The sequence below is a fragment of the Dipteris shenzhenensis genome, chromosome 32, assembly GCF_047967505.1.
Source record: "Dipteris shenzhenensis isolate YYH24624 ecotype China chromosome 32, Dip_SZ_1.0, whole genome shotgun sequence".
NCBI lineage: Eukaryota > Viridiplantae > Streptophyta > Polypodiopsida > Gleicheniales > Dipteridaceae > Dipteris > Dipteris shenzhenensis.
Window position 1 is genome coordinate 32,536,959 of NC_141627.1, and position 12,746 is coordinate 32,549,704.

General features: G+C 43.7%; 1 protein-coding gene across 4 annotated transcripts in view; it reads left to right on the plus strand.

Annotated features, from left to right (window-relative positions):
• The first annotated feature begins 2,925 nt into the window (after positions 1-2,925).
• The window catches only part of LOC147880625 (lactoylglutathione lyase family protein / glyoxalase I family protein), a 71,592-nt gene continuing 61,771 nt past the window's right edge, over positions 2,926-12,746 (plus strand). The window contains exons 1-2 of one of the 4 annotated variants that reach the window (XM_087370847.1): positions 2,926-3,062; positions 3,224-3,400. In XM_087370847.1, the coding sequence (XP_087226973.1) occupies positions 3,227-3,400 (174 nt within the window). In that variant the 5' untranslated portion in view covers positions 2,926-3,062; positions 3,224-3,226. Of the gene's footprint in view, positions 3,069-3,223; positions 3,401-12,746 lie in introns of all 4 variants that reach the window. The other 3 variants (XM_087370850.1, XM_087370849.1, XM_087370851.1) reach the window with 3 other exon arrangements.

Below are 12,746 nucleotides of genomic sequence, written 5' to 3' on the forward strand. Positions count from 1 at the left end.
TCAACAACTTTTGGGTGGAAAGGTGATGTTGTTGGGGGGGGGATTTTAGGCAAGCCTTGCCAGTGCTTCCAAAGACAAGACGAGAGGACATTGTCAATGATACATTATGCCACTCAAGGATTTGGGGTTGCACTACAGTATTGAAGCTAACACAGATATGCGGGTCCTCCAGAATGGTGATAACTCACTTGAGCAAGAGTTCTCACTATGGGTTTTGGACATTGGCAATACAAAAGAAGATACTGTTGCAATTCCATCACGAGTGCTTTTAGAGAAAAAGTCCATGGAAGGCCTCATTGGATCGGTCTATGGAGGGCTTGCAATAATTCTGGACTCTGCACCATATTTCCTAGAGCACACTATTCTTGCACCTCGGAACCTTGAGTTTGATGCAATTAATGCTATCGCATTGAAGGCAATGCTCAGGAAGGAAATGGAGTATCTAAGTGCATACTCAGTGGATAACTCAGGTGGATACTCTTTTTTGTATGCAGTCGAGTACCTGAACAGTTTGGATCTTGGTGGTGGATACCCTCCCATCGATTGGTTTTGAAAAGGAATGCTCGCCAGGGGCTGTGCAATGGGATGTGGTTGATTTGCAAAGAGTTCCACACAAAAGTGTTGGAAGTTGAGATCATTAATGGTACCAATGCTGGAGATAGAGCGTTCATTCCAAGGATAACGTTCCTTCTGACCAACCTAAAACTTCCATTCGACATGAGGAGAAGGGAATTCCCTAAGTGATTAGCATTCGGCATGACAATCAACAAGGCACAGGGCCAAACGTTGTCTATTTTGGGATTGTACTTGGCAACGTTGGTGTTCAGTCATGGGCAGCTAGACGTGGCATTCTCGCATGTCCGAGCATCGAACGACACTATCAAGGTGCTCATTCTAAAGAGTGTGTCTGATGTCGGTGATGAGGATGTGGAAAAGACTTCTACCACAAATGTTGTATTCAGGGAAGTTTTGCAACTGGCAATAGCAAGAGCCTAGGAGTATGCCATTGTTCTTTCAAGTCCTCCTAAGACTTTCTTGGGTGGAAAATCTTCATTTATGTAATCTTTGTATAGCTTCTTTTAAGTTCATTCAATATTCAATCCAAGAACTGTCATATGTCTTGGGGAATGCAAGCTATGTACTATTTCATGACTTTGTCCTTGACAATGTTTGGCTTTTTGGAGTTGTGGACACTCTGTGCGAAATGATTTTCCATTTAAGTTGTGGGTTTGCAATATACTATAGACTACTTTCTCTGGAAATTGTGGTTTAGAAAGTCTATCGTTTTCTCCTGTATATATAGATTGACACATACATTTCTTTCTTGCAATACGATAGGATGTCTAGGCAGCTTACATTTCTCACTGAAACAAGAGCGTAGGTGGCAGGTACATAATTGCTTGATAGCCAAGTTCTATGTTGACCTATTTAATAGTAGAGTCATTGACTTTTAGAAATATGCAGATCCTGTGGAGTGGAGGTCTGTGAAGAGCGCGCAACTATTGTTGGATCTGCTTGAGCTGGAGAGCTACCTTGGGTAGAAAACGTGTACTATTTGCTGCTTTATTTTTGTTAAAACAAAAGGTTATTTGGGTTATATATGAGTGGGCGAATATGCTATTGTTTTCTTTTAGGTATGTTCCCAATTCAAGGTTTGCAATGAACCTCCATGTCAATTGTCATTTGGTGGGACGAGTCCACATGGAATATTACGGTGTCATTGCTCACTAGCTGAATGGAGATGATGGACCATAGACCATCATTGTCTGTGCTGGTTTGGATACCATGCATGTGTGCGATTACGGGCTTTCTATCGAGGGCAAAATAGGGACTATACGTATACCTTTGTTCGCATTATTCGCAGCCCTTTGTGTTAAAGTAAGTACTCTAACGAATGAGTTAGGTTTTATGAACATATAGTTATAAAGTTTTATGGCTCAATAATTATAGTCCTTAAATTGTCTTTTTGTCTGATGTGGGTCCAGATCCGATTGTTTGTAGTCCGGGGTGACACAGACGTGGCGGACGTGGAGTAGATGGCCACATGCTTTTCTAGGGATGTTTGTGTGTCTATTGTAGATTTTGTATGTTCAGTTATGACTTTGTTCACAGATGTGTATTTGGACATATTACTTAGTTCTTGGATGAGATATTGCATGTTTGAACATGTGACTCCACTTTCGGATGTAATGTTTTGAAGTACTCTGTTATAGAGGATTTTTTGGTTAGCTTGCATTTAAATGTTTGTCCTTTTTATAAAAGTTATTTTGTTATATTGTTGGTATAAGAGATCAGCATACAAGCCTTGCCAACAGTGCTAGCTCTGACCATATAAATTTGGTGATGTTAGTAGTCTAATTTCAACCCTTTCCCTCAGGCATAGCAAGCAGCCCTCTCTCTCACACACTCTCTGTCACTTTGTGTGTATATGTGTGTGCATGTGTGTCTTCACCTTCTTCTCGATGTCTAGATCGAAAATTCATGTCAAAAAATTCCCATTGATTGAAAAATGAATTGCATGCATATGTGGAAAGTGCATCTTTTCAATCTGGAGATTTGCCATCTATGCTTGACCTGTACTATTCTGTAACCAACCCACGCGGTGCCTTTATTTAATATTCTATTTATTGAAATCAATGACCTTTTAACACCTTGAGATCTAGCGGAGCAAGTCTGTAACTCGTCGTAGACGGGTCAAGCTACTCTACTTACAACAGATGATTTTGAAGGGTAATTACTAAGCAAAGCGATCCCTTACCCATGTGCCACGTGGCAATTCCTTGTTGCCAAGGGTACATCGTCCAAGTGCATCTACCCTGCTAAGGAATGTATAGATAGATAGATAGATAGATATCTCTAAAAGCCTATGAGACTAAAACAGTTGATACATGTGTGTATTGATATACGGTATATTCTATAAGTAAAGATACCGTGGAGCGAGCCTTGCAAAGAATCTTCGAAGAATCTGTGGCAAATCTGTATGTTTGCAATTATCTGTCTCTCTCCTACTGAACCCAACTTCCAAGAACTGCTGTAGCGGTTGCCTGAGTTTGTCGGCATTCGTAAGTGTGTGTCTCCTTAACTCTTTTTGGCGATTGGCGAGAGAGATACAGAGAGAGAGAGAGAGAGAGAGAGAGTGAGGCTTTGTTGAAAAGTAACTGCTCATTGGGTGCTGGACCTCCTTCCATTGCTCTCGTCTTTGATTGGCCCTTTTCTGTCTCAGGCTATGTCTTCCTTTTTGGGTTTTTCGGCGACAGCTGCTCCCCTTCGTCATGCTGTGCACATGCGGTTGCTTTCCTCGAGACTGTTATTTCGGGCAGTTAGCTGTAGATTTCCTATGTCCCTCGAAGGCTCAGCCGCCTCGCTGCGGCTCCCCAGTCACTCTTTTATGCAACCAAAAGTGAATCCCATACACATTCCTCTTTTTCAATTGATATGTGCAAGGCGGTAACGAAGTGAGACGACCAAAAGCTTATTACACGAGTTTAGTAGTCTTTTTTCCAGATTACAAAGTTTGACCATCAGTTTGATTCATTCATGGTTTGTGCCTATTTGATTAGATCTTTTGCATTACAGAGAATATGGTCAATTCAGAGTTTTGGAAGAGCAAACCCATTCTTCGTAATCGTGTTCAGTGGCTTCCCATAGATTTTGTTGGATGATCCTTTAGTATGCAAACATGCTCATGCAACGAAGGTGCTTTACGTTGATAACCTTCCTACAAATAATTTTCCAAAATTGTGTTGGTTAGAAGTTGCTGCCCCACTTGAGGAGGCAGCAACAGGAGCTGATCGTGATTCACAAGCAGGTCAGAGCGGACTGGAAGAATCTTCAGAAACAGGATCAGAGATGCGCAACATCCGGGAGCAGGTTGGGGCAGGGAATCCAGTCGGAGGGCTGCTCCAGACAAGCAGAGAGAGCAGAGTTGACAGGCGTCAGCAGGTTGCTTGCTACAGCCAACGCTCCCCCGCAGCGGAAGCTAATCTAATGAGATAGTGCCCGTGCATAGAATATCATATACAAATCCAACTTCTTTCTGTGGTGTGTACTAGTGCATGGAGATAGATGTGTTCAGACAGTAATTGAACAATGCTGAAGAGAGGAGAGAGAGGGGCTGGCTGCAAAGAAGTCACAGACTGGGTCGGCCCAGTCTGTGAGAAAGTCGGGCCATCTCTAGGCCTCCAGCTCTATAAAAAGGGTCCTGAGGGGGGCATTCTCTGTTCCATTCTACAGAGAGTTTGGTTCCTCAGTTTGGGCAGCCACCACTCCAGCAGGGAGGTCATAAGATTATAGAAGAGTCACCTTTTGCTGCTGACTGCAGCGCATCGATCTGCTCCTTGCATTCATGCCCTGGAGATATCTTTGTAGCCCTGACTGCACTGCTCCAAACAAACCCTGGTTGCTGCACAGTACTTTGATCCGTGTTACAGCCTCCATTGCAGGGTCCATCTTTGAGCAGCCCTTGCTGCTGGTCCAGATCATAAATGTTGTCCCATGGCCCTTCTGCCCATTGGTCAGAGCTTGTTGAGCCCTTCAATGGCAGCCTGGTGATGCTCCATGTGCTGCCCATATGGCAGCTGGCATGCTGCCCATGTCACATCCTTGCAAACCCTCTCAATTCGCCCCAGGGGCATCTCTGAGACCTTCTTGGTGCACCTCCCCCATGCTCTCCTCATTTGGGGGATTACAAATGGGGAGGTGACCTGCCAAACTCCAACAGCCCCTCTCACCAACTCATCGTGGGCCAATCCCCACACGTCGATGTAGATGCTCCATAAGCTCCCATGGAGAAGCCCTCTGGAACAAGTTGGAGTTGTCCTTGTTCATGCAGATCGCAACTCGTGCACCTCTAGGTCTGGTGCATGCTGAACCACTATGGTACACAGGTGCAATTCTAGTATTACCCATCAGTCCATGGCACCCCCATCTTCAGTCACGATCCCACCTGTGATCTTGAGCAATCTTGGTACAGCCATCATTCAGCTGTTTCCCCCATAATATAAGGACAGTCTGGAGTCTTCCAAGTACCGTGCTCCTAAAGTTTGTTTCAACCTGTCTTCACTTTGGGAGTATCCGCAGCCAAGTAACCAACCTGAGCAGTGAGACCGAAGTGGCTGATCCACACAGATCTCCCAGCCTAGGTGTATCTCTAGAAAACCTGGACCATGAGCTTTAGATGAGCTCTCAAGTAGGTAATCTCCTGATGACAGCATACTCCTTTCACCTGTAGATGTACCTCTCTCCACACCACGAAGGCTTCAACAGGCTCATCAAGTCTACCTTCTAACACCCTGTATCCGAGCTTTGAAGAAGCAACAAGTCTTCCATCTCTGCCTTTCGGGAAGACTTTTTCCCTCAAATCTCTCATTACTTGAGAAACATACAACAAAGTTTCTGCCCATAGCATGCCACTAGTGTCTAAATGAGTACACAATATATACAAGGAGATCCACCCCATTTGTTTGCTTGCTTTGAAAACAAGCTATGTACCTCCTGGAGGCACTCACAGCTTCCCTGTGTAATTTATTAGTGCTTTCATCAGTGTCCCAGCTTCCATCTGACTCTGACTCCTAAGATCCTTCACCCTCATGCCGATGATATCAGCTTTGTACGCAGAGCAATCTGAGCACTCTTTACTGTCCTTTATCTCCACAAAAGTTGTGGGTTCCTCTCCCCGGACCAGACATAAATACTCGTACACCAAGGTCTGCAAATCCTACCTAGGCAACACTTCTAGTGGTTACCAATAGAAGCTCCTCCGTGATTACCACACTTGCTGCTGGTTTTGACTCTTTTGATGCCTGATTGGATTCCTTCCTCCTCTTTAGGTCAGCCTTCTTCTTTCTGCAGTCCTTTGCAAAATGCCCTAGCTGGTTGCAATAGAGCTACTTCGTTTTCTTCTTGCTCTCACTAGACGAGGAGTCCTCATCATCGTCGTCAGTCGTCATTTCTCTTTTTGTTGTTGTTGGGCTTGCTGTCACCAGGCTTGCCCTTACCTGTGCCTTTACTCTTGTCTTGAACATTCAAGGCCTTGTCATTGGATCCGTTGTATTTCATCTCTCAGGCTTCCTACTATAGAAGCAGAGGCACTAGCTCCTCAAAAGTCACTGTTGCCAACTGCTGCCCTGCAATCATAGTTGCGACAAACCCTTTGTAGCTCCTGGAAGCATGCCAAGCAAGAGCCCTAGCCATCCTTGGCGAATTGTCTTTTGACCAACAACCACTGAGAGTTGATCCCTCACCACCTTCATCTTGGTGATGTGCTCTTGAACTGAGTGATCCTCATCCATGTGCATGCTATGCAACTCTATCTCAAGGTCGAAAATACTCCCATCATTGTTCACCTCTTACATATCTTTGAGGATGGTCCATGCACCAAAGGCTGTGTCCGCAAACTAAATATGTGAGAGGACTGAATTTGCAATCCTGCCAATGATAATGGCAACGGCCTATGCATCACACAGTTCCCAACCCCTCACTGCGATGGGATCTTCCGGTGTCACCACTGTAACTGCATTTCTGGTATTTCTGGTAGGCTGTGGCTTTAGTTCCACTCATGTCATGATTTCCCAAAATCATCTGAACCACTAGGTGGCTCCGAATCGTCATCTTCCATAATAGGTAATTGATTCCATCGAACTTGTGTATTTCTTTAAAGCTAGGGATTAGTCTATTAGCAGCCATCATGATAAGGATGTGAAGGGCTTAGGAATTCGTACACTTGCTTGAATATGGATCTCCCTTCTTCCAAGGGAACCTGTCCTTCAGACGTAGAAGTCGATTGCCCTCCGTGGGACTTACCTGTTTCTTTAAAGTTAGGGATTAGTCTATTGGTAGCCACCATGAGAAGGATGTCAAGGGCTTAGGAATTTGCACACCTGCCTGAATCTGGATCTCCCTCCTTCTCACAAGGAACCCGTTTTCAGACGTAGAAGTCGATTTCTATCCTTTTCATAAGGGAACCTGCCTTTCAAACATAGAAGTCGATTCTACAAGCTGAACCGAGGTCTCCTTTCTAAAGGTTCTCACCTTCAAGCTCCCAATACTTGTGAATCTCTCTAATACCATGTTAGAAGAGAGGGGTGGAGGTTGCTTGCCGCAGCCAACGTTCCCCGCAACTGAAGCTAAACAACAAGATAGTGCCTAGGAATCACACAGTATTAAAATCAAATCCAAATTCTTCCTGTGGTGTGTACACGTGTATAGAGATAGATGTGTGCAGAAAGTATTTGAACAATCCTGAAGAGAGAGAGTGTAGAAACAGCAATATATATTTGTCCCAGGATGGACCAAATCATATACAAAATATGTGCACAGGGTGCCACCCTCTATCAGCAGGGTGCCAACTAGATGTGGAACCTTGTGACACCCATAAATGTTCACCTACCTCCTTGTGGCACTTTTAAAACACGTCAGCCTGTGTTGCTCTCCTAGAGCTTCTGTGAGCTTGGTAATCGTATCCCAAAAACATGCCTTCCTGCTGCTCCAGTAAACAGCCCAGCATAAGGCAGAGTTTGTGCATGTGAACCTTGATTGTCGCTGTGTAGGCAGCCATGGTGAGGCACAAGTCTCCCATGCTTCCGTCCTTCCTTGCTGCTGTGTGCATAGGCTTGAGTAACCATGCTGTGGTTTGCATTCAATTCCAAACCATGAAGGGAGCCTGTAGCCACGAGATGATCAATATATTGCAGCATAGGATGGGTAGCAATGGCATACAATAAAGCACTAAGGGGACATCCTTGATGGAGCGAACAACGAAGAGTCCACTCATCAGAGAGATCTCCAAAAAGAATGCAAGCTGCATTGCTGTCCCTGTAAAGCTAGTAAATAATCTACTGCATTTTTGTTCCAAACCCCAAAGCTCGCATCGTTTGCGAGATGAATTCCCATTGAACTGTATCAAAAGCTTTTGCAATATCCACCTGTAAGAGCAGAACATCCTGTTGCGTGTATTTGGCATATTCAATCCCAATGTAAGCATTGGCAATATTATTTGTGATATGCCTATGGGAAACGCAGCCATATTGCGAAGGATGAAGCCCATCATGCAAATAACCTTAATACAATCAACAACCATTTTGGCTATGATCTTGTAAACGACTGGCATGAGTGTTATTGGTCTCCAATCAGTGAGCGAATCACACAGCTGCTTTTTTGGAGGAAGCTTGACAAGTCCTTTTTTCCATGACATAGGCATTTGCTGATTTTCCCAAGCTGAATTAACCATTTGCAGCAAAGTAGGTTTGAGGATATCCCAGAAGGCAAGAAAAAATTCCATAGTGAGACCATCCCATCCTGGAGATTTCCATTTGCCACAGGATTTGACAGCGTTTGACATTTCTCTTGCAGTGAAAGGAATTTCCAATTCCAAAGCTTGAGCATCAGAGAGGATAGGATGGACATGCTGCAAAAGAAGCTGGCGGGCGGACACAACCTGAGGAGAAAGAATGTCCACATGCCCAAAATGAGATGAAAAGTGCTGAACACAAAAAGTAGCAAGCTCTGATTGTGATGAGGACCAAGAACCATGAGGCATTCGGATCCGACAAATATTGGCAGCCTGTCTTTTGTAATGCAAACTTTTAAAGAATTGCTTGGAAAGCAACCTTTATCCAAAAAAGCCCTTTGCCGAGATCGGGTCTCCCATTTAGCTAGCTTTCTATGATCATTCGATTGGAGATAGAATTTAGCCTGACATAACAGCATGCTTTCTTTGAAGACAAAGGCCGAAGATGAGTGCGTTCAGTCAAACTCTGGCAAGTGTATTTGGCATGCTTCACGGTCTCCCTTGTGGCCTGCATGTAGGATTTACCATAATCCCGAATAACAGCTTGCATTCTTGCAACAAAAGCATGCCATGCATAATCCAGATCAATGTGCATCTGATGAGAAAGAGGCTGAATGGCATCAAAAACCATGGCTTTAAAATCAGCATGGTCGAGGTAAGCATTATTTATCAGCAAAAGGCATCTGCAAGCCAATCTATCATCCGGAAACTCATGCAAGGAAAGCCTCAGCCAAAGAGGAGCATGGTCAGAATATGTGAAAGCATGGTCAATCCAAAGCTGACAAGTGAAGGCATCAGAATGCTGCGGATCAACCCGATACCATCTGTCCAAGCGTGCCTGATATGAAGATTGAGCATTGTGCTGAAAGGTATAGCTCGGAAGCATGGGCTGCAATTCCTTCCAAAGATCAACCAGAGTCAACTCAAGCAAAAAATCAGACCATGCCTGCTTTTCTGAAGCCAACATGTGAGTGCGGCCCGAGGTATTATCTCCCGATTGTGGGCATTATTGAAATCACCACAAATAAAAGCATAATGCCGCCAGGGATATTTATGCATAGCATCCCAAATCAGAGCTTGATTTGCGAAAGATTGAGGAGCATATACTGATGCAAATTCAAAGATGTCGCCTTGAACAAGGCATTGTATGATCATCCATCGACCATGGTGATCATTGAAGGCCACAATAGGGTGAAGATCATGCTTAACCAGTCATAACCAGCAAAATGTCCAAATTTACCAGCATACATATGCTGATTATGCTCTTGTAAAGCCACTATATCAGGTTGCAAATGGCGTATATACAGCCAGACCAGTTTCCATTTCCGACCATCACACAAACCTTGTACATTCAAAGTGACACATTTGAGATGATCAAGCATATTTACAGATATAGGACAGGTATGTACAACAGCAAAAAAAGAAAGAAGACAGCAAACAGGCTGCCAAACACCAGGATAAGAAGGACATCAAATCTGAAAATAAAAATTATGGCAAACGACTGTTTCAAAAGGAAGGAAAAGCCCAATTCAAAGTTGGTCAAAGGCGTGGACAGCCTAATAAATAGCTCCGTACCAAGTTATCTGATGAAGAGAAAAAGTCACTGATGGAGCAAAACAAATGTTTTATATGCAAAGGAGAGGGACACCGCTCTTATGATTGCCCATCCAAGAAAAGAGACAGGTTAGATGATGATAAGAATGATGATAAATAGGCTGATCGGAAGGGCAAAAGGCCTAAACCTTCCGCAGGACTTCTTCTAGATGTGATTGGGAGTTTGCCACATGCACATGATGAAGAGGAAACGAAGAAGACTGAGATGTGCAGAGCATGGGGAAAAAGCAGAAATCAGAATTGTTTGTTTTTCTTTGATTCTGGGGCAAAGGCGAATTTCATAACTCCTGATATGGCAGGAAGGCTTGGCATCAAGCTTGAGGAAACGGGGCCATCCGGCATGTGCGATATGGCCAACCCTGAACTCAACACACCTGTCACTCCTATCATTGGCAAGTTGAGGATGCATATCTAGGGATATCAGGATGCAGAGGACTTCTACATTATGCCTTTGCCAGAGTGTGATGCTTTGCTTGGGATGCCTTGGATGTACAGGGTGGGGGTTGATGTGCAGATGAGAAACAAGAAGATTTCTTTAACTCATAGAGGCAAAAATCATGTACTTGATGTAAAGTTGAAAGGGGAGTCCATCCCTGTAGTTTCAGCTTCTTATATTTCCAATGTAATAAAGCGTCATATTTCAGCGTACTTGATATTTGTCAAAGAGGACAGCCAACCAGTTCAGGAAGGCTCTACTCTTTCTGCTTTATATTAAGAAAGGGCTGCTTTTATTTAAGATTTTCAGGATTGTTTCTTAGATCCACTTCCTCAAGAATTACCTCCCAAGAGGCCCGAGGATCATCAAATTGATATAATTCCAGGAAGCTCACCGCCTAATATACGTCCCTATCGTGTCAGTAAGGCACAACAAGAAGAGATAATGTCACAAGTGAAGGAACTCTTGGAAAGGGATTAATACAGCCAAGTAATTCTCCTTACTGTTCCCCTGTGTTGCTTGTGCAAAAGAAGGATGGCAGTTGGAGAATGTGTATTGATTATAGGGCTTTGAATTAAGTCACAATTAAGAACCGTTTTCCAATTCCACGCATTGATGATATATTGGATCGGTTGGAGGTTCCTCAATGTTCAGTCGTATTGACCTTAAAAGTGGATACCATTAGATAAGGATACGGCCTGAAGATGTCTACAAGACTGCCTTCCGCACTTCATTTGGCTTATAGAAGTTCCTTGTGCCTTTTGGTTTGACTGATGCACCTGCCACTTTCAATAGAATGATGGACATAATTTTTAGAGCACACAGAAAGTTTGTGGGCACTTTCTTCGATGACATCATTGTGTTCTCTAAAAATGAGCAAGAGCACAGGAAACACCTCACTATTGTGTTTCAAGAGTTGAAAAGACACAAGCTGTTAATAAACACCAAGAAAAGTGAGTTCTTTATGCATGAGATTCATTTTCTCGGTCATTTAGTGTTAAAGGATGGAGTCAAGATGGATCCTACAAAAGTTGAGGCCATAAGGAGTTGGCCAATTCTGAAAAATCTGCATGAAGTTAGAAGCTTCCTTGGGTTGTGTTCATACTTTCGGAGGTTTATAAAGTACTTTGCAGAAATTGCTTCTCCCTTGCATGCGTCTCTTGGTCGTAGCTTTGCGTCTAACCAGGGCTACTGTGACCCTCGTCGGTCGGGCTCCAACTCTAAACAAGGAGGGGATGTCTCCAAGTGTGATCTGTGTGTCGACCCTCTGTCTAAGCTGTCGGGTCACGGGCTCCCGGTCACGGTCATGTTGAGGCCTCGTCTCGTGGGGGTCCGTGTGATCTAGCTGAAAGTGTGAAAATCCACACTTTTCGAGAATGCAAATGTGTGCAATGCATGCAGAATTTGAATGCCGATTGGCCCTCCAATGGGAAAGAGCGCCCTCGTGAGAGTACTTGTTTCTATTTCGACCTACATGCAAGGTGGGAGAGAGATGATGGATGAATGCAATGTGGTAGAGAGAATGCAACGTGAGATTCACAATGAAAGGGTGATACCCTTTCATTAATGTCCCTTGAGATCACTCAAGTTCCATCTTGCCATTTACACCTACCCTTAGCCTATGACCCATGCATCTACCATTCAATGCACCTTAATGCACCCTTTCCTTCCTATTGCCCCTAGGACCTAGACACGTGTGTGCACATTTTTATTAATAGAATAAGTATCACATGTCCAAATTCGATGCCGTCTGAAGCAGTGGCTCCAGCTCGACTAGTCCTATCTACTCAGATGATCCACCGCCATAACAAATCGGTCAGTGTCCATCATAAATACAAATACATGTTACACCATTGGCGTATAACATAATAATAATGTTTTAATGTCTACTAATCAAAGATTAGTGATTTCTCTTGTCATGACACTCCCTCCTGCTTGAATGGGCAGAAGTCCTCTTCTGGATCCTCTCTTGTCTCTTTCTCTTGCGTACGCTTCTCTTTTACTTCTGCATTTGCATCTCCTCTTCATAATCTGCAAATAATCTTCTCCTGGTAGTACACGATCTCTTCTGAACCGAACTTAAATCTCATCTTCAAGTTCTGGTTCCTCTTGATGCTGAATATTCAAAATGCATAAGTACCACTGCAGTGCCTCTTCAGTATCTCTTCATGCTCAGAATCCTCTTATGAATACTTAGCTGCTGAAATCTCTTTACAGTAACCGCTTAAACACATTCTCAACAAATTGGTCAGTATTAGAACGATTCTCTCACCCAAATGTTTTCATTGAACTGGGTAGACCTTGGCTATGGATGATTTTGCGATGGAGAGCTACTTAGTCTATAGAAACTATAGACCTTCAATCTCTTTTTCCAACTCTTCTATTTCAGCCCTATTTATCTTATCAGAC